The sequence below is a fragment of the Galleria mellonella genome, unplaced genomic scaffold (genome assembly GCF_026898425.1).
Source record: "Galleria mellonella isolate WM207_F2 unplaced genomic scaffold, CSIRO_AGI_GalMel_v1 utg21, whole genome shotgun sequence".
NCBI classification, from domain to species: domain Eukaryota; kingdom Metazoa; phylum Arthropoda; class Insecta; order Lepidoptera; family Pyralidae; genus Galleria; species Galleria mellonella.
Window position 1 is genome coordinate 2,916,366 of NW_026442037.1, and position 25,086 is coordinate 2,941,451.

Genomic DNA, 25,086 nt, shown 5'->3' on the forward strand with positions numbered 1-25,086 from the left:
TTTTTTTTTTATCATCAAATCCCAAAATTTTGCTTGAAAAGTGTGATTGGAAAACATACTATAATTTGTATGGTCGATTTTTTTTTGTATATCTTTTGCTGTAATTTATTGCATTAGGCAATACAATGTTACTTGGATTTGAATTAGTTATAATAAGAAGTGGTAGTGGAAATTGTTTATTTTTTTAATTTTATCGAGTCTTAAGGTATGAACGCTCTTAATGACATTGTCAAAGGAAGATTCTGAAACCGGTTTATTATCCTAACCGGTTTTTTTCTTCTGAACCACTTTTATTTATTACTTATTATTGGTTTGTGAAAAATTATAAATTGTCTGATATCAACTTATTTGCAAAGTAATAAACAATTTTGTTTATAATTTACGTATTCACGTAAATTGCATTAAAGTGCATAGTATGCAATAGTCGCGCGTGGTGACCTTTTCATTATTATCTTGCAATTATTCAGTCTGATAGAAGTAATTAATAGTCTGTAAATGCTAGTGATGAGTTAGTCAAGTTGGTTATAAGTTAATTGTACAATTTATCAATTTAGGTATAATAAACCGGTTACGAATCTAGCGTTCAAGTTGTCGAGAATAGTTTCATGAACGTTTATATTTATTATTTATATTATTTGACTAAACTTCATCACAGTTAATTCTCTTTTAAAATGCAATAAAAACACATTTACGATTGCATATTCACAAAATAGTATATGTAATGTTTTTAGAAAACACAAAAATGTTTTTAAACACTTAACTGTCTATCTAATAATTTTTATATTAAATGTAGATAGTATAATTCATAATAGATTGGTTAGTTTACAATTTGTAAAAAGTTAAGACTTTCACACTTGTCAAAATATGTTTATAAATAAGTATACGTAATAAATAAACTTTTAAATGTAAGCTTTGTATTATTGACCTTATTTTATTTTAATATATTAATATTAAAGGTACATTTATTGTCGCATACATGTTAGAGGAAGTTATTTAACCGTTGTTTCGAAAACCGTTAAATTTGAATTGTCACGACTACTAAGGTTGCCTTTGTATTTCCGCCGCGTTTTCGGCGGCTCGGCCGTGTCGATTTTCATTAAATTATTTTCGATCGTATCAATTACATTTGCGGTGTTCGTTTTATTTAAATCATGTGCGTGTTGGCCACTCTCTTTTATTGCCATTAGACCGGTCTTATCGATTTTTTCCATACTGTTTTTCTTTAAGATCGTCTCGCCCTCTCTTCCGGCAGTCATGACCATTATTTGTGGAGTGCTCATGTCTGTCATATGGTCCCTTATGCACTGTTGGAGAATGTGCAGGAAAAAGAGAAACGCCAACAAAGTGAGCGCGGACATGGCAGCGTTGTTCTTCTGTCCCCCGCCGCCATAGTTGCTGTAACGAAAAAAATAACCGGTTTCATACAATTCGTACATGTTACAGTTTTTTTTTTGATTACGGTTTAATAAAATAATTACGGTTACCATTTTTTTACCGTGTTTCTTTTAACGTAAACTTTTAAACACTTTTTTAGTTATTCACAATTTTTGAATCTAATTACTGGTAGCAGCCAGCTGCTATATAATAAATTTGATATATTTGTTTTTTTCTGTTACATTTAATACACACCGTATTGCAATAAGCCATAATGTAGTGTATAATAAAAGTAATTTTTTGAAATTTAATATTACAATAATTTACATTATTAAATTTTAAAACTAAATTGTTTACTGAACTACTACGAAATATTTGTATTTAAAAGATTAAAAAAAAAAAGAGTCTCAATGCGTCATTGTCAATGGTTTTTAATATTTGTATACTTATAAAAAAAAAAAAAAAAAAACTGAAGCAAATAATAAATGAAAACAATGAAATAATATTATTTACTTCATTGTTTTCATTTATATAAACGGATTAGTATTACAAATTGTAATCAATAAATTATATAAAAAAAATACGATAAAATACGACTAAGAGACTTCGAGAGCATCACTCACTATCGACTCAAGAGACTCAAGATATGTCGCGACTATCACTGGGTTGGTTTCTGTTACGATCAATATTGCTACTATACAGGCCACTGCGGAGAATGGATCTATTGAAACAGCCATATTTATAAAAAAAGCTTATGATGTACCTACAAATTTTTTATGACTTTTGCCCTTGTGGTGAATTTTTTTTTCTTTTCAGCTTTCAAAGTGTGTAGTGTAGACACACGAGGACTATTATTGCCATACTTGAGATTATTTTCAAGGGAGGATATGGCCCTTTAAAAAGGTACTTATGTACTCTCAGACGGCCGTTTTTAGCGTATATTTTAAAATTTACAAGGGTATTAAAACCTGTGGCATAGCAGTGTCATAGGTTTGTAGTAATGAAAAATCTGAAAACCGTGAATTTCTAGTTCATGTCAGCCTTTAACTGTCCACTGCTGAACATAAGCCTTCCCTAGAAGGGGAGTTTTGCCAGTAGTTGCTATTCTTGCTCTTACTCAGTTATAATTTGTAACGAACCATTGGTATGCGAGTCCGACTCGCACTTAGCCGGTTTTTTTTTGTTTATTTTTATAAATATATTAAATATTTCATCATAAAATTAAATGCCCAAAAATTATATAAAAGACCAAGTTCACTTTAAGTTGATCGTGTCTGGATACCTTTTTAATGTCCATTGCAAAAAGCAAAACATAACTGTCAAATGTATAATTTTTTAAAACATTTCTCCTTTAATTTTGAACATGTATTATATCACCTTTAGTTCACCAATAAAAAAAAAATCATGCAAAGAAAGGTTAAGATATAATATTCGACAACTTACTGTTTCGAAGATGCTTCATGCCCATGCTGGGACGCAGGCTCGTAAGAGTAGTATACCGGTTGTTCATGGATCGGTCCGCTGTATTCCGTGAATCTGTAGACATCGACATTTAAAAAAAAACTGTATTTTACTTAAAAATAGCTTTTGCGTGCTAACAATATCTATATATTTTGGTTGCAATATTTATATACTAATCGAATAACGTTAAAAGTCCGTTATCCAAAAAAATATTGGATAACATATTTGAAAATAGATATCCGACCGATATGAGCGATACTGAAATGTGAGATGACCTTTTTCCGTCATCAATGTCCAGGGAACCCGATATATAGATATCGGATCGGGATCGGTATTATCCCTGCCTACTACTTCGTACATTTGGATCTCAGAAGTGAAAAAAATAATTAAATAGAATATTTCTAGATGATGTATCAGGATGTACATATATCAGTTTTTAAATTAGATCCTCAGCTGAGAAAACTGCATTCAATTTGGTGCAGTTGTTTTTCTATAATGCCGAAACAAACAGCCAGTCTTGTTAAGACCTCTATATTAATTTTTTATTAAATATCTCTTATGTTCAGACATTGTATAGTTATTTTTTTTAATAAGTAACGTAATATAATGGGAAGCAACTGGTTTCTAAGTCCTGTCTTCCTGATGACCTGTGTTTTTTTTTTTTTTGATGGGTGAAAATGGTATGGTAACCCCGCCTGCGCTAACGGGATATGCTGGCGGAGCACCAGTGAAGGGTGTTAGAAGAGAATGAAACCAGGCCAGTTAGCCCATCATGATGAATTCATCAGGAATTAACCATGATAGTTTCCAGGGAGAACTGCGAGTAGGTCGACCTGGATGGGTATATTGCTAGCAATGGGATTCTCAGTCTCCATTACTAACAATACCTTTCCCCCCGATGACCTGTGTTATTTATTGTATGTGTGTATGTACTAGTAGGTACTAGTAATGAATGATAATTGAGGACTAAGCCAGGTTAGTTGACTCGTCGTCATTCTCCAGGAATTAAGTACGTACTTAATGGATTCCAGGGGAGAATGCGTGGAGTTCTAGCTTACAGTGTGTATTTCTAGCAATGGGGTCGCTAGTCCCCTTTTTTAACAGTCCTCCTCTTACGCTTTTCTAGAGGAGAGAAGAAAGAATATCTCGATGTTCTTATAGGAAAAAGATATGACTATTTTTGTGCGGGCAAATTAATAAACGAAATAGGTAATTCCAAATAAAGTAACAAAATTTTGTTGATATTAAAAATTTAACCCATATTTCAACGCGATAAGGTTGAATTTTGTTTGAGACTGTACATAGTATTAATACTATTTCACTAACCTGTCAGTGAGGTGCTTCGTCCCTGTTCCCATTTGTGACAGCAACTTTTCCAAAGTCATATTGTGTAGTGTCACCCGCGAATGTCAAGGTTTGAATGACGGGTGCGCAGGAGCACCGGTGCGTTGTTACCACGCTCTACTTGTTTGTATGCGGGACCTAGCATAGCGGTTTTCACCGTAAATATGTTTTAATAATCGTCGCAGATTTTATTATGTCATATTATCTATGTGTATATAAATGAAAACGAATTGCTAAATGTGTTCTAAGCGTAAAATTCGATAGCGTTGGCCTAGCGATAAGACCGCTTTGTACCTTTTAATCTGTACTTCATGCTACCGTATTTCAGTTGAATTGTTTATATGTTATATTATATATATATATATATATATATATATATATATATATATATATATATATATATATATATGTTTTTGTTGCAATGAAGAGTTAAATAAAAATAAATAAATAAAATCCGAGAACGACTGGACCAATCCAGCTTATTGTTTTTTCAAATACTCGTCGAAGTCTGAGTAAGGTTTTTATAGATTTTTATAATGTAAAAATCCCTTTTTTTCACAGTATATGTGCTGTTTATGGCTTTAAACGACAGTTACTACTTTTCAGCAGTACCATTCAAGCCTTTTGACATCAGCTATTCACTTTCTTGACATTGTAGTTGTTTGGAGGAAATAAATAACAACTAACTTGATTATATTATTGATTTTCATATAATGAGAGAACGACAGCAGAAATGAATGTGAGAAGTAAACGTCGCTGTCATGTCTGTATGTCCAGTGCGAAAGATAGAAAGAGGTGAAATATCTATGTACAATTAAATTAACCTACTTGATGGAAAAGAAAGTAATGATGTTGACAAGTGGCTATGAGATGAATATTTACAATATTTATTTACAGACGCCACAACATATTTTATCGATTATGGTTTAAAGTACTTGACCTCTGATCCATTGTTTTTATTCCTTTATCAGTACGGATTATGCGTGAAGCTATGGAACTAATTAATTATTAATATACGTATTACAGGACCTCAAATGCATTGTAGGAAGTCAGGGGAAACAGGTGGTTCAGGGCTGTTCTTTATAGTAGTCTATGGGAGAGGTCTATGTTCAGCAGTGGACGGATTATGGCTGATTTGATGATGATGATACGTCTGTAATTGATATAATCGAAATAATCATGAAGCTACAAAACCAACTTTTTTTACAATTTAGAATGGCAAACAAGCTGACGGCCCACCTGATGGAAAGTGGTAACCGTCGCCTATAGACATGAGCAGTACCATGGACATAACAGAGTATACTGTTTCGCCCATGATTCCCCCCATGTGTTATCATTCCTGAGGACTCAGGTGTTATTCCTCTGTACCCAGTAAATTCACGCCATATCCCACCCTTCAAACCGAAACACAGCCATGCAAACACAACTGCTTCACGGTTGAAACACGAATGGGACAGAGGTATCCAAGCAAACGACTTTTGTACAAAGTCTCCCTCTGTAAATTATATACCTGTAAACTATCTCTCCAACTGTAAATTGATAACATGCTAATTTTTACCCAAGATTTTTTTCGCCTGATCGGAATGCTTTGACTGATCGGGTTAAAAAATAGTCCATCTTTGTTTATCCAAAATATGGGTATTATGTTACATGCGTACCAAATTTCATGACGTTTGGTTCGAAGCCATTAAAGTGCCAAGTGGTAACAAACTTACATTGATTTTTATAGACGGGCAGTCCTTGATTTACGTCGAACAACGTTTTGATGCTATTCCTTAAGCATACGTCAATTGTTTCGATTTCCGACATAGGAGAATTCACTTTGCATCATATTTAATTATTTTAAGAACTTACTTTTTATAATAAAGTATGTTATCATTCAGTCATTTCATGGCTTGGTATATCTATTACGACCAATCATCTTTAGGGCATAGAGAATAAAAGAGACTTTAAAAAATATTTCTATTTATTTTACAACAATCACAATCACACAGGACGTCCTCAATCACACAAACACATAAAATATACAATACTAACTATTATGTGATAAAAACAGTTAGTTAGTTATATCACACAGAATTATTTTTACATCAGTCGTTAATTTTATATTGAAATTGGCGGAATATTAATTGTTTATACCTATAATACAAACGTGCCAATGGTTTGCAACATTGATTTGGAAGGATTCACTGGACGGGACCATACGGGTTGGATATATCTTTGTTTTCCTACTTATTAACTTCTAAAATAAGTTAAATAAATAAATAATTTAAATAAATTAATACAACACTATGTTCGACGCGCTGTTGGCCGATGGGATATGTTTGAGCACAATACACCTCAGTAAGGCACTATGCAGAATTTTGTAACCGAGTATCGAATTTTGTTTCTTTTTTTCTTTTTTTTTTTAACAAAATTTGATACCAACGCCAATAATGAAATTTTGACTAATGTAGTTCACTCAATGTTCACACTATTTATCGAACCACTTACGATGTGCATTTTGGATCGAATTTTAATAATTTGTAGCAAACTCAGTGTCACCAATATTCTTCGCTTGCTGGTGGTTTTCATACTGGTGTATAAGTTTTGCCAGCGTTATTTTCGCCCTTAGACTTCGTTGCACTGAAGGTACATCTGGCGGCAATCTACGCCCGAGCGACCTCGACGGCCCGCCTCGGTGAACTCATCGAAGGCACCCCCAGATTGTCTCTCCATCACGAAGCTTGCTGCATATCTGTAAAATAAATTTTGATTTAGGACTCATCCCTTGATAATGTTAACGAATACTAATCTGGAGTACTAGAGACATTGACAACTTGAATTTGATTCAAGAGGCTACAGGCAGGAAAAATAGAATCAAGATACTTACGTTCCAAGTTGGCAGAAGATGCTTTTAGGGCCAATATCCGTAGAACACTCGAGGTTTGCATCGCATATGTATTTCTGCAGGCATCTGTCGTCGTTGGTTCCAAAGGACTTCACATAAGTCTTCAGCATAGCGATACCGGCTAACGCAGCGTCACTGACTGAATCCTTGCGGCCCATAGATCGCGCAGTCAGCGACCGATGAGAGAATGATGTCTTCAAAGCGTCCAGGAGGTTCACCACGATGTTGATGAACTGTAGAAAAGAGATAATATTAGGGAAGAATAATGACTTCGGTAAGAGGCTATAAAAATTTCAAGAAACTGTAAAGAAAAGGCAATCGGAAATATTTATGAGTTACCTGACAAAATAACTTATTACATCGTGATACTAAAAAGGAGGGGAAATGGGTTGCGTACCTCTCCAGCCTGCTTTGCCATGGAGGCGACCTGGTCGGGATCTTTTGCACCGAGCACCGTCGACAGTACCGCAGCCAATATACCCTGAAGCAAGCGAGAAGCGACACCGTATCCGTAACCAAACTTTACTATTTACACTCCAAAGTATGGGAATACCTCAACGATTATATTACATTTTCAGATACAGTCTTCATTGACGCGAATCTATGAGGTGATCCCAGGATGTGAAGCAATTAATATTTGTTGTGAATTAAGGTCTCTATGAACTACTACATGGATATAAATATACCTGTTACTGTGAGGGTAACTCGCAAGGTGCTTTACAGATTATACTATCGGAGTGACAAATTGTTCTAAACTATATATAGCTACAGAAATGATTTGTTAGTAGATCAGTATGGATAAATAAGATGCCATTTTTGTTTTCCAGTTTGTACATAGTTTTGTGAAAATGTTTTTATTAGATATATATATAAGTAGGAAGTGTTTATGATGAAGGTTCTAATTGATTGGCATGTATCAAAACATGCATTATGTGATTTAGACGTTTGATATTAGTACCTGCATGGGAGAGGATCCGTTGTCAACTTTGTCGATGCCATCGCTAGAGGCGCCTCCTCCAAGGATTGCCGTCAAGATCTTGAGACCCATGGAAAGAAGGTTAGCCCAGGGGGACGTTGTTGCGACGTCAGTATCCAGATTGTCACTCTTATTGGGTCCGGTATTTCCGGGGTTGAAAAGCATTTGCATTATCATCCCTGAAAACGAATCATGAGCAACACGATTTATATTTTGTTTTGTCCAATTTTGTGTAATTTATCTGAAAATCGCAACAATACAACAATTGTTTGGAGAAAGTTGTTGTATTTAACTTCAAAGATTACATATATTTAATATAATAATATATTTAATGACTACTACACGCTATAATACGGTCAAAATTTCTAACATTTATTTGCTGTTTTCTTCGACGTTAATATTGGCGCCCAACATGGGACAAATTGAAATAATCTTATAAAAAATTGAGTAAACATTTTTCTTAAATGACTAAATTTGACTAAAATTATTATTTGGCGAACTCACCAAGCATGTTGGACCACGAGAATCCACCGTCAGATATAGAATTAGTTTGTATATCTTCGAGATCATCGAGAGCGACTTTCTTCAATGCATTTGGTTTCTCAGCAAATTTACGTTCTTGAGCGACTTCCTGCGGCAACGTGTTACTATAGTACTGTGGATGATTTTGTTGCCTAACATTGCTAGTTGCCTGAAAACAATATGCATAAGAAAATAAATCTAACGTTCTTTTATAACAACTTATTTTAAATTATATAAGAATTTAAACCTATTAAATTATATCATCAAGCAACTGCTTGAATGCTCGTATAATGAGTTCTAGTTGGAAAAGTGAGCAGTAAAATTTCTGGGTATCTATTGTAACTCGAGATCTTCATGCCACAAATAACTGTAACGAACATTTAATGTCTCTGGTCCTGCAATTTGCAATTGAAAATGTTCATGGGCTGTGTTGGTCGATTACCATCAGGCGAATCGTATGTTTGATTCAACCGTTGTATAAAAATATTAATACACACAAGTTGAGGTAAGTATTATTTTAAATTATTTAGCACCTGTGTGATAAGCGGAAGATGTTGCTGTGGATACGCTATCGTGTGGAGGACCATCGACGAACTAATCAGCGCCACGAGCGCCCAGCCTCCGACCTTGGGATGCATCCTGTCAACAAGGAAATATTTCGTAAGTAACTCAAATTATTGAAATATGATGGGTAAGAAATTTTAAAAAAATAAGACACGGTTTGATATATTTTTAATCATCACGTATTCGTCGAGTGAACATTTTTTAAAACATCTACTCCTATTACAACATTAATATATTACGCAACGAACTGAGCTCATCCGTCGTGAATCTTTATTTACTTAAAATAAACACACTTTCTTTTAATTTAATTGTGCTCTCGCGCACTGGACGTCGATTAGAAAGTGTTCTGATGAGTGATTCCCGCAAATTGATCGCTTGCCTTCAGAGTTGTCGAGAAAGTCGCTCGCGCGTCGCGTCCGATGCATTTTTAGAGGATGTCGGACCTCTAATTAGAGGATGTGTATAAAAATAATAGTTCGAAAGTTTACAACTCAAATTCTAGCCTACACCAATTACGTGAGGCTGTTACGTTGTATTTTTGTTCGTATTCCGAGATATTTTTATGACGGCATTATTTTTAAATGGCATACATAAATTTACATCGATAGCTATTCGAATGTTCCCGTTTAGACCTGTCTTTGAAGCAGGTCCATCAATCCGGTATACAAGTATGCGCAGCCGTCAGTTTGTCCGGCCTAGATGCAGTAGGTGACCCGGTCTCTACTAACTGTAGTTCGGATGTCACCTCTCGCACCTGTCTTAATAAGGCGCTAGTTATATAAATTGACGTAAATTTTTATACCACCGTTAGTCACGAGCGTCTATGGACGGTACACTTTCTACGACCGATAAAAGCGAACTATTTACACCTGCTTCTTCGTTTTTGGTCTGACAATTGTTGTGTCACGACATTGGTTGGTCGAATGCATGAAGAATTCTAGGAAGGGCATTACAAATAGTTTTCTCTGTGTACACAATAATAAACAAAACTTTTTAGATATTCCGTGCCGCAAGTATCTGTGTACGAATACGAGGCATGGTGTATTTTTTCCATTTTGTTATTACGATGTTACAAGAGTTATTTATTGACAGCAATCAACCTTCTTCGCCCAATTGATACAACGATAACACCTGTACGTAACTGTTTTTGTCGATCGCCTAACCTTTTTTTGACATCAATACCATGTAGAAAGTTCGAATAGAAATTTACTCGCTAGTCCAAATAGGCACTTTTCCCTTAGGGCAAAAAATGGGGACGCAAAGTAGACGCGGCGTCTATTTAAATCTATGTAATTTAAATAGTTTACTTGTGAGGAAAATTATAATAGTAGGTACATATTATCGTGAAGTGGAAGCGTGTGGGCACGGCGACGCGGCGCGGGCGCACCGGTCCGCAGTGACAGCGCGACCGTCGAGATTCTTTCCGGTGAAATTTGTAGCTGTTGAGACCGGAGAGCTGCGATTGCTTATGTTTTATGTATGCTTTGTTGCTCGGCAATATGCGGCTTATATTGCTATTTATATAAAGGCGTCCGACTAAGCACTTCCAAATGACATACGGCATATGTTTGCAAACGATAATTACATATAAAGATGCCCATTTTGTTGTAGAGAAAGCAGGAAGTAGTTTGTAGTGGCGATTGGAAAACAATTCCGTTTATTTTGACTAGTACTTAATCGAGGTTTGTTCACTGTGATTTAATATTTTTACTTTCTATGTTGTTTATCACGCGACGAACGTTAATGCGATGCGGTTTCATTAAGTGAAGGGCAAATTATGGACGTCTATTCACGGGGTGAAGTGGCATCGACCGGCTGACCCAGTGACCCTGCGCCGGCGCAGCGGCGTGGTGCATCGCGGGAAACCTCACTTTCGATGAACGCGGATCTTGGCGGTGTCCCACATCATGTTACGATAAATATACTGTTTATCAAATTGTATTGCTTTTTTTTTTATAAATTGTAATGCAATTTTGTAAATGGATATTATTATAACTTTTTATTTGATTATATTAATGAATAAGTCAATTGTCGACTTATTTATATAATTTTGACATATATCATACGATTATTATGATAGTGTATACATACATACATACATATAGTAGTAATAGTCTCCAGATATTGACATATTTTACAAAATAATCTTAAATACTTAAAAAAGATTATACGAATTAAAAATACTAATCTATACGTATCTACCTCCAAACGGTAAATACTTTTTTTAAACAAGTAAACGTAAAAATACAGACGAGGGAGAGTCACTGCTAATTTTATACGTTTCTTATATTACTTTATAAGTAAAGCAGAGCACAAGAACAACCCCAGCGAGTGAAAGCAAGCCCTGGTTAGGGTAATATTGTTCTATATCGATGGCCTGCAGAGGCTCAAGTGGCCACTTTCTGTTTGGTTTCCATCGGAAATTATCTGTAGAAAAATGTGTATGGCGAATTTCTCCAACAATTTTCCTACATATGCCCCGCAGTTTCTCTGCCTACATTACCGAGATTATGTTGAGAATGGAAGATAATTTTGTTTATAAACGTCAGTCATGAGCGATCACTGAAATAGTGGAAACGTTAAGAGCAAACTGTACCAATTCGGCTCTATTGTTTTACCTTGCTGTATATTTCTATGTATAGTTTTATATTAAAATACAAGTGGTTTATTTCGTATTTAAAGTTATACTGTTATTATTAGTGAATTTACAGGGTACAGAGGAATAACACCTAAGTCCTCAGGAATGGCAACGCATGGGAGGTATCATGGGCGAAACAGTATACTCTGTTATGTCCATGATACTGCTCATGTCTATAGGCGACGGTTACCATTTTCCATCAGGTGGGCCGTCAGCTTGTTTGCCATTCTAAGTTGTATAAAAAAAAATATAAATTGAAATAAAAAAATTGTCAGCAACAGTACCGAAATTGTTGTTGACATTTTTTTTCTTACATGTTTCTGACAAATTTCTATTATATAAGTGCTCAACAAGAACATAAGTACGTTATATCTTGGCCATTATCGTACTCAATTCAAAGTGTGTTCATCACGATGGGCTAACTGATCTCCTTTTTTATTCTCACTTATTACCCCTCTGGTGCCCAACTAGCGTATACCGTTGCGCAGGCGGGGTTACAATTGCATTAACATTCTCAAAAAAAAAAATGTGCATACCTTTATCTATTATTTTATACTGTTTATGGTCTGTCGTTATTTATCTGTGTTTCTATTGATACTTTTCTTCACGTAAACAAACTTTTTTAGCAGGCATATTAATTTTGTGCTGACCTCCTGGTATGGTAGGTGGGTGTAGGAAATAATAAACAATAATATGTCACAATACGACTCGCACGACCACCCGCCCGGACGTCACCCAGAGGAGTGGCAGGAGCAGGGGGACTTGCAGTCTAAACTTTAATGAATACATCACATTTCTTTTTTTAAACATTAAATAAGGAGTGGTATAATTTTTTTTCGTTACATGAACTGGCATTTATTCTAATTAAAACAATCGGAAGCGAAGTTTGAATTAGCGATGCAATAGTTTAAAATATAGTTTTGCAAAAATTTTTTTTTTTGTGAATCTTGACATTTTTTATGGAGGGTTTCGCAAATTATAAGATCGTATTAAGTAATGTATGAATATTAAATATGGTATCACTGTGTTTATGTATACCTTTATTGTTTACCAACATAGTGATAAGAAATATTTAATTTTAAAGGTAATGTAAAGGCGATCTTATCTCTAATTAGAGATTTTTTCCAGTAAACCTTTTCATGTGAATTAAATTGTTACTGAAAAATAAAAATAGGCAGTCATACGATTTGTATACATTGCAATATAAACATTTAAAATTATTAGCATAAATATATTTGTTAGATAAACATATACAAAATACAGTACAAATTATGTATTAAATACACAAAATCTACAAACCATTTAAATATATGAATATTAGAATAAATAATATATAAACAAATAAAATAAAATAAATATATAATAAATTTGAAGTCTATGTAATAAAGAATAAATAAACAAACTGTGAATATTGTCTGGATTAAAAATCGCGTGGTAGTCCTAATTGTTGAATTTCCTAAAATGTGGTTGAACACAACGATAGCTGGCTCGTCCGTCATGCTCGTGAACGGTTTTTGTTTAGTACACGTGACTTTATAAAATTATAAATAAACATTACAATGGTGATTACAACCATTGTTTTGTATACCTATTTTGTTTTCAAATTAAGTTTCTTGCCATTTTTTCTCTGCAAATACGAGTACCTTTCTCTCTGTACTTATCCATTCTTTATGCCAGGTTGTCTGTAAGAGATTGCTTTTAGCGATACGGCCGCCTTTTAATACAAGGAGTATTTATACAGAATGTGCATATACGCACATTCTGTATATATATATATATATATATATATATATATATATATAAATACTCCTTGACATCTCTACTGTGCGCAATAAAGAGTTTATTATTATTATTATTATTACACTCTGATTTCAGCGGTAAAATAAATTAAAGTGTCTATTAAAAGAGTAAACAATACTGTTTGAATAAAGATGATTTCTATTCTATTAGGCACTCATAGCTTCGAAACTGGACCGCAGTGTAAATGTATAACATTTACTGTGTGAGTGGACGTTTTGCTAGAGGCATATCTTTCTCCTGGCCGGTGTTCCGTGTGTTTTGGTTGTTTTTTCGTCGCCGGTGACCGGTGTAGCATGCGATCCGCTTTCTAACTGGCCACTATCAAGTCTCGTGCGTGTTTCCTTCGCGGATATGAACTGAGTGGCTAGTGTGAGTCGGTAAGGTTTACGTTACGCCTGCGTTTGAGTTGCGTTGATTTTTGTAAAGTTATCAGCGCCTCTAGCGGATGATTTTAGAAAATATTTCTATACAAACTTTTGATCAATCGTTGCAACTTTTATTGTATATACCATTCAAAGGAGTTTTTCATTTTTGACTTATTATTTTTTATCATACGCGTTCAATTTGAATGATTTTTGATCGATAGTGACTATGCCCCTCACTTTAATCACATATGGGGTTTTTCTAACAGAATGGTTAAATTTTAATTGTATTATTATTATTTTCTTCATAATAACAAATGTACACATTTAAATTAAAACAACAATTCTAAACGAGTATACTCAGCAAAAAGTTCAAGAAATAAATATATAGGAACTTTTGAGGGCACGACCCAGAAGGTGCTTCTAAAACACCATGTCTCCCCTTAGAAATATTTGTTTCCTAAATTAACTGATAATCACATACATTCCTCCAATCGAGAATCGAACTCAGAACTTTATTTACGCAATGTTGTGTAATTTACGTACTACTGTGTCACGGTACTCATAAATGCAAATGCTTTTACAAAGAATGTCAATAGTGTTGCTAATTTGATTTGTGGAACTATAGGAGACTTTGTAAACAAGTTTATTTAAATAAAAATATATAATTTATATTCTGGTAATACTCAAATTTCACGCATTAACATAATAATATAATTAACATGATAATAATTTGTATGACCATTCTTTACGAAACTTTTGTTCTACAAAAATATATAAAAAAAAAATATATTTTATTTGGTGTCTTTCAGCTTGTTTGAAATTCCGATTTCAAAAAAAAAACTGACTGAGTAGCCAATAGCCAAACCGAATTTAAGTTCTTATCTTTCTAAACCGACCTCTAAAATTAAAATATCAATTTGATATCATGACAAAATCTTCCATCCCATGTATGTATGTATGTGCCTAAATGTATGACAAATTTTATAAATTAGTTCTGTCTATAATTGGTTTTACCTCCTCTTTGCTACGCATAGGGGCAATGTCTGAATTTAGTATAATGGATACACTGTTTCCAAAACTAGTAATGTAGGAAGCCTCTTATATCTTTAGCTTAGAATCGATCTAGATATTTGACCGTTCTGGGCAAAAACAATAATTGCCGCTCTTGAATATTTTGTGACGATAACAAAACGAGCGATAAAGCCACATTACCACAACGTATAAGCTCACGGGACAAGTTGAATGGTGACATTTTTAGCCGTCAACCGCCCTTAATTTTGCCGCCCCTCAACAATTTCTCTATTTGCCTTCTACATCTGGTCCAAAGTAGCTACCAGAGGGAGTTTACCAGAGGGAGACTGTACAAAAGTCGATTGCTTGAGTACCTCTGTCCTATTCGTGTTTCTACCGTGAAGCAGTTGTGTTTGCATGGCTGTGTTTCAGTTTGAAGGGTGGGATATGGCGTGAATTTACTGGGTACAGAGGAATAACACCTGAGTCCTCAGGAATGGCAACGCATGGGGGGTATCATGGGCGAAACAGTATACTCTGTTATGTCCATGGTACTGCTCATGTCTATAAACGACGGTTACCACTTTCCATCAGGTGGGTCGTCAGCTTGTTTGCCATTCTAAGTTGTATATAAAAAAAAGCTACCTACATATGGTATAAAATGTAATATATCACAAATAAAACGTCACATGTAGTCACAGTATATCCATAACAATAAGTAATAAAGTCGTACGAAATAAGTTATCAAATAAGCATTGCTTATCGTTATTGTGTATTTGAATTATTGATAAAGAATTGCCTTGTTTCTAATTTCGGTCTTTTCATATCGTGACCCAATACAGTTATCTTTTACCATAAATATGCACATACTGTTAATTTTGGAAGGCAACACCTATAGTTGGCATAGTTCTACTGATTTTGGCGACGAGTTTTTGGGTTAACTGTTCAAATATTGCAATGTCCTTACAATATCAGCAAGTCCATATTTGGATTATTTAAATAGGATGTTCAAACATTTCTTTTCACTCTAAAGTTTATTTAGGTAATAGACTATAGTACTTATAGTGATTGTTACTCTAGGAATTTATACGAGTGTATTGATATAGTAAAAACAACTATTTTCTTGCAATATTAATTATTTAAATTATTAGTTATTTCCAGATAAAAACTGCAAATCGTTGCTTTAGAGTCTCTACTATGAAAATACTTTACATACTTACTTATTTACTAGAATCTACTGTTCGAAGTTAACAAAACCGAGAATTAATAAACAATATCCCAATATTTTCACAGAATTGGGAAATAATAGGGTGGAGGAAGCCGCGTTAAATGGTGTATAAACTATGAATTGGGTCGGCTCAGATCTCACCAAGAATAAAAAATAACTTTATTTCAATATAAATCATAAACAAAATAAAAAATACTGCGTATTCTTAAGGAATTAGTTACAGCATGGGTATACATATTAGACAAGTGGTAAAGGAATCTCGTTAGAGACGTTATGGCCACAGCGCATGAAATAGAATTCAAATGCCATAATTTGTCGAAGGGTTACTGGCCTTGTTGTTTGCATTCATACAGTACAATGTAATATAAATACAATAAATAGTAAATATATAGTATCGCTCTTCTTTATTATAAATTTACGTGTATTATACTGACAATATCATCAGAAGAGAGTACAATGAAAAAAGAAGTAAAAGTGCTATGGACAGTACGGCAATTGTACAAACTCATATTTAGCCCACAAGTGGGAACCTATTAAGGTTACTTCTGCGTATAATCTTGAATTAATAAGTAATTAATTTGACACAATAACAACTAATATCACCTTACATATATATATCTCTTTAAAAGCGACCTTACGAGTTTTTGAAGAAGTTCTTAAAAATATTTTTCATTAAACTTCTGAGTAATTCTTTCAAGAAGAACGGCAAAGGATTTTCTACTATTTACTTATATTAACTAACGATGTTTATACAGTTTAATGTTCTTTAAAATCTAATATGAAATAGCGTTTCTATAATCAAGAAGATCCGACAAAATGAACTGTTTTGACAAAATAAAATCGAGGCGCATTCTTGAATATGAAAAAAAAAACTAGACGATAAAATGCAACGGATACGTTTTTTAACAATCTTCATTTATGACTAAAAAATTGGACGTTCAGAGGTTTTTGGAAGATAATCATATGCCATCATAATCATATCCGCCGTTAACTGTCCACTGTTGAACAAAACCTCCTATTTTAAGGGTTTTGCCAGTAGTTGCCACGCTTAGCAAGCGGGTTGGCAACCGCAATTAGGCTTTTGGTGATGTTTTAAAACGGACTTTGCTGCCCATCCCTCAACCATAAAGATCCCTTATCCTCTTACAAGGGGTGGCCTATTCTATCCCGGGATCACACCGCGATATAATCCGATATGGTTGATAACATTCTCAACTGTACCATTAGCTCGTATCAATTAAAAAGTTAATAATCATGTCTTGAAAAAAAAATCTTCCATAACCAACCGTTGCGTGTCCATAGAACCGTTAACTCGCTCTCGATGTGGACCGATCATATGCCGTACGGTACATTTGATTCAAGATGCACATGTTCAATTTGTGCCAACACCATCACCCACTTGTTAACGATGCCAAACAACATGCCATTGTTCGATTATTGGTAAGGTGCGTGGCGAATACAAGTTTACGATCGAATAAAACGAACTATCGTCGAGAAAATCTTTAGTCTTCTAGCAATGTCTTCCATTCAACGTTCGTAAATGGTAGTCTTTTGCGTGGCCCAAAAAGTATTGAAATAAGAACAAAAGTTCTTGGATCAACATAGAGACTTTGGTTGCGGTGTAGTCCAACTGAGCTACTTCGTTTTATTTGATTGATTTATCGATCAGTCTATTTACCTAGTTTAGGAAAGACGTGGTGTTAATTCAAGATCTTTTTTGTCACTGATTTTGGTTTGAGTATTCACGTTTGTATCTGAAACTGTTTCATTGTAGTCTCTGTGGAAATTATAGTTTAAAATCCAGCCTATTGATATAACTGTTTGACATTTCATATCCTCATGATTTATCCAATCATCACTTTTATTATCAATTGATCATTGGAAAGCCATTCTTTCTATACTTTTAAACATTTTATAAATACATATATGACAATTTACTAATTGCAGATTTCTATCTGCTTTGAAACTTTTTAATCCTACAAGAATTGATATATTATGTTCATATTTTAATATCTCCATAGATGTTATAAGCAGCGTTCTTGCATGGCTAAGTATTACATTGAATATTAATTCCACAAAAAGTTCGGCCACTGGCTGCAGAGCGGTACAAACGGGCCGGCATATAATTTTCTTTTTAAAACTGCCTCGATTACCCAACGCGTCGAGTGACGAGATTCCTCTCGCCGTACAACTTTCACTTTAAAGTTTTTTGGACATGAGTGAAATGATTCGAATGACGGGACGTTCCAAATAAATAATGTTAATCGTATTCTTTTTTTTTATATTTTATTTCTTGTTTTGCTTTTAACGGAAATAGAGAATTGGTTTTTTATATAGAGTTGATATTTAATATGTATATTAATTATGTATTAATTAATTTTATAAGTACTATTTTGTACAATTAATTAATATTGTTTTAAAATTATGCATAAAATTTTAATGCAATAAAATGCAGTAAGTATATGAGTGTTATCCAACGGTTTTATTTGCTAGCGTGGATATTTTACGATCCCCACCCGTCGAATATCCTTTTTTTAGTATTTACTTAGAAAACATAGTATATTTATTTATTCTTTACTACAATATATGTGTATAAGTCAAACTTAATGCTAAAAGTATTCTCTGTCAGTGAATCTTAGGGAAGTGTGCTCGAATGCGGAGTACATATATCTATTTATACATTATAGATAAATTAGATCTCTCTATCTATTTATATATTTTTCATTTCACAAAAGTAATTTCTAGTACTTAGCGACATCGATGTTAGCGAGAAACTATAAACGGCCGCGGCAGCCGGCACGCAAGCGGACTATTGACCATTCCGATCGAGGCAGCTTTCCATGCCACTTTCGACGCTGCGCCGGCGCACGTACCAAGACTTTTAATTATTTAACCTGTCACAAGTTGGCATGGGTAACATCGTTACCGCTACGACAGGTACGCAAACTACGCAAAAATACACTATATCAAACGCCTAGCGGAGGTGAAGAAGGAAGAAAAAAAGAATACAAATTTAAACAGATATAAAAATAAACATCGATACCGCACCAATATCTATATATTAGATTCCTTTGGCCATTGATGACGGGATAAAAAGTCATCACTCATTGCAATTTTTTTTACAACACAGGAGGCAAACGAGCATGCGGCTCACCTGATGGTAAGTGACTACCGCCGCCCGTGATCACCCACAACACCAACGGCATTGCAGGTGTGCTGCCGGCCTTTTAAAAGGGAATATGCTCTTTTCTTGAAGGTTACCTATTGCCTATACCGGTCGGACATTTATTTATTATAAAGTCTTTATTTAACCACTAATAATAAATACTTTACAGTACATAACTATTTAGGTTTTTGTCGAAAAAATTTTAATCCTTGTAAGTCTGGAGTTTGAAATAGGTCGAAACTGGTACTAATTGATTGCGATTATCGAATTAATTCGATTTCGTATTTATTCCAATCGGTTTCTTTATTTCAATGTTAGAAGTAGAGAAACCATAGAAATTCCAATCACTTCTAGATGGCATATCAAGATGGAACCTCACCAGCTTTTGGACTAGATCTTTAGGTATACGGCTGTGAAAACTGCATCCAATTTGGCATAGTAGTTTATCAACATACAGACAGCAAAAATTTCAAAAAAAATTGTTTTGGCTTCTATTGGTCGTACACTTTTTACGTGTAAATTTCTTAAATATCTCCCATATATAGACAACGTCTACTTACAATTTTATTATATTAAATTGGATAACTGATATTTAATATAATAACTACTAAACCAATATATATAGATATTGCAGCTGCAATATCTGTATATAGCTGAGTATTCGCCCACCACTAATCACAAGTACATATCACTTTGTTTACTATACGTGCACACATAAGAAGCACTTGTTGCCTTACTATACCATATTAACGAGCGCATTCGATTTCTTACTTGTCATTTTATGTGAACTAACTTTCAAACTGCCATTATCGAGAACCAGTTTTTTTTCTTTCTTTATTATTTACATGTTTACGCACTTTTAATTTAAACCACTCACTATCATAAATGTGAAAGTTTGTTACTTCTCGGCGTTTCAACTAATCGTATTGTATTGTATTGTAAAATCTTTATTGCACATAATTTATTGGGTACATTAAAAGATTTAGTAAAATACTCGCTGTTTGTAAAATGAATTGAAGTAGCGTGATTTGGGCATATTGTTTTGACCGTGGTCAATGTCCCAGTCGTGTGCTCAGCTAGCCTTAGTAATAAAATTGTAATTAATTTTAATTTTTATAGATGCCAAGATAATATTTTTTTAAAAAATTGTCTGCCTGTGTTTTTGTTCCGGTATCACACAAAAACTACACTACCAAATTAGATGTGGATTTCACACTTGTGTTATGAAGGCTAAACTTAAAATTTAGTGTACCTTTCATTTTGATATATTATCTAGAAGTGATATATTCTGTTGGTTTTCTTACTACTAAAATCCACATGTAACGTAGCAGGCACAAAGAAGTTATTAATTAGAATATATATATATATATATATATATATATATATATATATATATATATATATATATATATATATATATATATATATATATATATATATATATATATATATATATATATATATATATTGATTTACGTTCAGCGCCGCCTGACTTACAAGATGAGAAAATGTAATTTAAAAACCGTTCATATAAGTTCATAACAATATATATATATATATATATATATATATATATATATATATGTATAGGTAATATCTTTCCGAACGACATCTGTAAAAAACAAAGCAAGTTACTTGTTCCGCTAATTTCAAGTAAATTGATAAACCTCTCAAACCTTTCATTTGATTCGGAACAGTTAAAACAAATTTCAAATTCCGAACAATTTAAAACATTTATCGCTTTATTAACAAAATGTTTATTTAATATGAAATTCGACTTTTTAAGAGTTTCCTCTTGTCGGTGCAACTAAGTCATGCATCTTCTTTCGGCCAGCTCTATCCTATATCTCTATCCCAGGTCACTCGACTCGAAGTTCGACTAATGTTTAATAAACTATAGATTAATTTTGATATCATTTTCAATCAAAGCTTGTGTGATACCTGAGTGAGAATCTACAATGTGGTCATTCTTTCATCCTTTTCGTTCCCAGGATATCGTTATTTACCAGACAGCCAATTTAGCCAATTTACCAGACAGAAATCGAATTCCTGACCTTACTGGCAATCTTTGTTATTTACTAGCAAGATTAATCTAATATATAAAATTCTCGTGTCGCGATGTTTGTTACCAAACTCCTCCGAAACGGCTTTACCGATATTTATAAAATTTTGCGTCCATATTGGGTAGGTCTGAGAATCGGCCAACATCTATTTTTCATACCCCTCAATGATAAGATTGACCTACCCCTAATTTTTTTTTTAAATTTTATAACATTTTTTTTTATTTTAATTTTATTATGATTTAGCATTGACAAATACATACAAATTCAAATTTTCACGCTTTTACGATTAACCCCTGTTTTTAATCGTGATTTTTAAATAGCAATTATTGCAAGATGGCAATCGAATATAATAATTGTAGTACTTTAAATTTTCATGTATAATTTTCGAAATAACGTATATGGTAAAACAAAGTTTGCCGAGTGAGCTAGTATTTTATATAAACTATAATATGGAAATTATTCATACTTTAAGTTACATTATTGTAATTTTTGTAGATATCACAAATAACGGATCCCAACAGCGTATAATAACTTGCTTAAAGATGCTTCGTTTAGAACTGAAACACGTGTCGTAAAACGTGCATGGACGATATGGCAGTCGGAGACTGATGGCTAATATGGAAGATTTTAGAACTTCTGCTAGAAATGATGGTAATTCTAATCAAATAACCAACAATATATAATCTGTTACTCGTTTATAATGTAGTTTTTTCCGTTCAGCATTGGCAAATATATCGCGTAACACAAAGCTGTCTAATTGAGAACCTAACTACCTTTGAAGTTGGTTAAAAGTAGGAAGAGATTCAACCATTTGTGTTAAAAACATATGTTATCCATTATTAGTTATTACATTGAATAAATATAATTATGAACGCAACGCAAAATGTTTTGTTCTACATCGTACCCGCGTCGTACCGTCGCGAATCCAGGGTTGGCACAGCATTTTCACATTTTAGAAAGTGAAGGTCCAAATTTACATGTGTATAAGCCAATGTTTGTTTGTTGACGTGTTCGTAAACGGTGTGAAACTCGTGTCCGATCGCAACTTTTGTTCCGACGCGCGGACGCTAATGAGTTTTTACTTTTCAATGTAATGTAACGTCATTACGTACTATTAGACAAATTTTGGCCGTAGAAAGTGATGCTCTCGAGTGATTACAGCTGTTGGTGTTGCCATATTCATATTCGGCATTTATTTATTTATTAACTCTTTATTGCACTATTTAAGAAATAATACAAATATATATATTTGTTATTATTGTATTAATTATTTATTATATAATTATTTTCCATGTGTGTCGTAAGAGGCGACTAAGTGAACTTAATGATCGAGACATGGGCAGCAGCGTCCCACTCAAAACATCACTAAGAGCCTAACTGCGGTTGCCCACTCGTCTACCAAGCGTGGCAACTACTGGCAAAACTTTTCTTATGGGGAAGTCCTATGTTCAGCAGTGGTCAGTTAATGGCTGATATATTTATATCTTATATATAAAAATCTAGTTGTACGGTGTTTTTGATCGAGTTCCTCCGAAACGGTTCGAACTATTTTTATGAAATTTTTATTCATATTTGTTAAGTATGAGGATAGGTCGATATATATATATGAAAAAAAAAAATTATTTAAATTATAATCTGGTGTAGGTATATTTTATTTTGATATGCCATTTCCAAAATCTGCACTTACGTAGTTGCGGGCATAAGCTGTACAGTCATAAAAAAAAATATGTTACTCGTTTATAAGTGTATCACTTAAGAACGGTTGGAACGAATGTAGCATTTCTTTTGTATGTTGATAGTAATCCGAATAAGGTTTTCGAAACACGAAAAAAAAACATTGGAAAATAGACAATAATGTGTCTGGTCGTCTAGTTTAAATAAAAAATTGTAAATATTATTAAAATAATTGTAGTAAAATGTATTTAAAAAAAAAAACCTTGTTATAACATACTTATATATGCATTATCTTGTTTTAAATATTATAACTATATTAACACCAATGTAATTGAAAGAAGTAGAAAAGAATTATTCAGTGTGATAATTAATTATTACAAAAAAAAAAAGTCAATAAACTATCGTGATTTACTACACAAGTCTTATTTATATCTGATGTATTTATTGCTCTAAAAAAATATTTCACATTGTATTAAAAAAATACTAAAAAAAGTTACGTAGTGTATTTTGTCTTTGTAAAAAAAAAAAAAAAAATCGGCCATTTGAGATTTTTAGCTCATTTAAATTCCACTATACTTTCAATTCCATCGGTTCAACCGTATACGTAATAAATCAAAGGTGATTTCACAATAATTTTGAATAAAAAATTTGATTTTCGAATATCACTATTTATATTTTTTTTTATTCACCAAAATAAGCACAACAACAAACTTTTCCACCAAAATCACTTGTGAAACACCTTTCCGATCACGTGGTCACATTCCGTCCCTCCGACGTCACTGCACTGACTTACCTTACGCCTGGAACAGTCACTATGCACAACACTATCCTCTAGTAGCTGGCCTGTTACGGTGAAAGTGCGTGCGGCTTCTTGGAGAGTGTTACCCAGTATGAGCGCTGTGCCTTGAACTTCACTATATATATATAGGATGACCCAGTTCGTTCGCCGCTAACTGTGCTAGTCCGTCAATCCATTTGTCCGACCTGTTCATCCCGTTGTCCGTCCTGGACCTTGTCAAGGACATTGACAACTTAACCCACCTGTTATTACTGTTGACTTTAACATTCATTAATATAGACATAGAGATATTATTTGTACCGTGTTAAATTGTTAACTTCTTTTAAAGTTTATTTTTTTATTTTTGATAGTATATTAGTTTGTAAAGATATGTGTATGGATGGGCGTTTGTTATTCTTATTGGTTTTGTTTGGTTTGAATGTTTGATACACTGGTTATCTTAATTTGGAACATGGATTTCTTTATATACTGATGCATGCGGGTGAAGCTGTATGATATAAATAGTTTTTTTTTATTATTATTATACCTTCTTCAGGTATATCAGCCCTATCGTACCCTGAACTGATTTTTCAAATAAAGCTTTATCTTCTTTCCCTAGACGCGGAAAGAGAAGAATTAATAGGCATCAATAATTTACAGAGATGTTAAAAAATTTCTAGTTTAGCTTCAGCTAATATAGATTGAATAAGACCAATTTATTTAAGTTAAAGTGGCGCATGAATTCTTCTCTTTCGTTCGTGTTAATACGACATTCTTATAGAATTATGGGTATATATATCTCATATTCATAGAAATATATATAATGAGTACCTAAATATTAAATACATTTAGGTACAGTACATGACAGAATTACGGACAGTACACGAGTACCTAAATTTATTTATTTGAATAAATTTAGATACTTTAAAATTTAACTTTATTGACCGCTTTATGGTACAAGAACACAATGGTATAATGTTAATTAAAAAAGGATTATAAAAATTATAAAAAGGTAATATGTATCCTGTAATTTTATAAAATAAAGTTTATCATTATTGTTGTATTACAAAAAACTGTCCCTAAAAGTGAAAAGCCGCAATTTTAGCGTGGAGCTTTTGCTAAAAAGAAAAAAAAGGTTTCATCACGTGGCCATTGTCAGGGTTAATTGGCAATTTGATATGATAATAATAATAAGATTTTGGATTTATTATTCAGACTACAATTTGGTCCAT

The 25,086-nt window shown here is 33.3% G+C and overlaps 2 protein-coding genes across 3 annotated transcripts; both read right to left on the bottom strand.

Moving 5' to 3' along the window:
• Positions 1-989: 989 nt before the first annotated feature.
• LOC116413225 (uncharacterized) lies at positions 990-4,453 on the bottom strand. Its single transcript, XM_031911086.2, has 3 exons — positions 4,162-4,453; positions 2,818-2,910; positions 990-1,395 (listed from the first exon to the last, which is right to left on the bottom strand). The coding sequence occupies exons 1-3, from the start codon at positions 4,218-4,220 to the stop codon at positions 990-992; spliced, it is 558 nt and encodes a 185-aa protein (XP_031766946.2). The 5' UTR covers positions 4,221-4,453.
• Positions 4,454-6,126: 1,673 nt separating this feature from the next.
• Positions 6,127-23,965, bottom strand: LOC113512810 (uncharacterized). 2 transcript variants are annotated; one of them, XM_052894296.1, is made up of 7 exons: positions 23,870-23,965; positions 9,101-9,206; positions 8,550-8,736; positions 8,028-8,224; positions 7,467-7,550; positions 7,052-7,302; positions 6,127-6,916 (listed from the first exon to the last, which is right to left on the bottom strand). In XM_052894296.1, exons 2-7 carry the CDS (start codon positions 9,203-9,205, stop codon positions 6,790-6,792), a joined length of 951 nt encoding a protein of 316 aa, XP_052750256.1. In that variant the 5' UTR covers position 9,206; positions 23,870-23,965; the 3' UTR covers positions 6,127-6,789. The 2 variants fall into 2 exon arrangements, with proteins under 2 accessions (XP_052750256.1, XP_052750257.1); XM_052894297.1 differs by lacking the exon at positions 7,467-7,550.
• Positions 23,966-25,086: the final 1,121 nt, after the last annotated feature.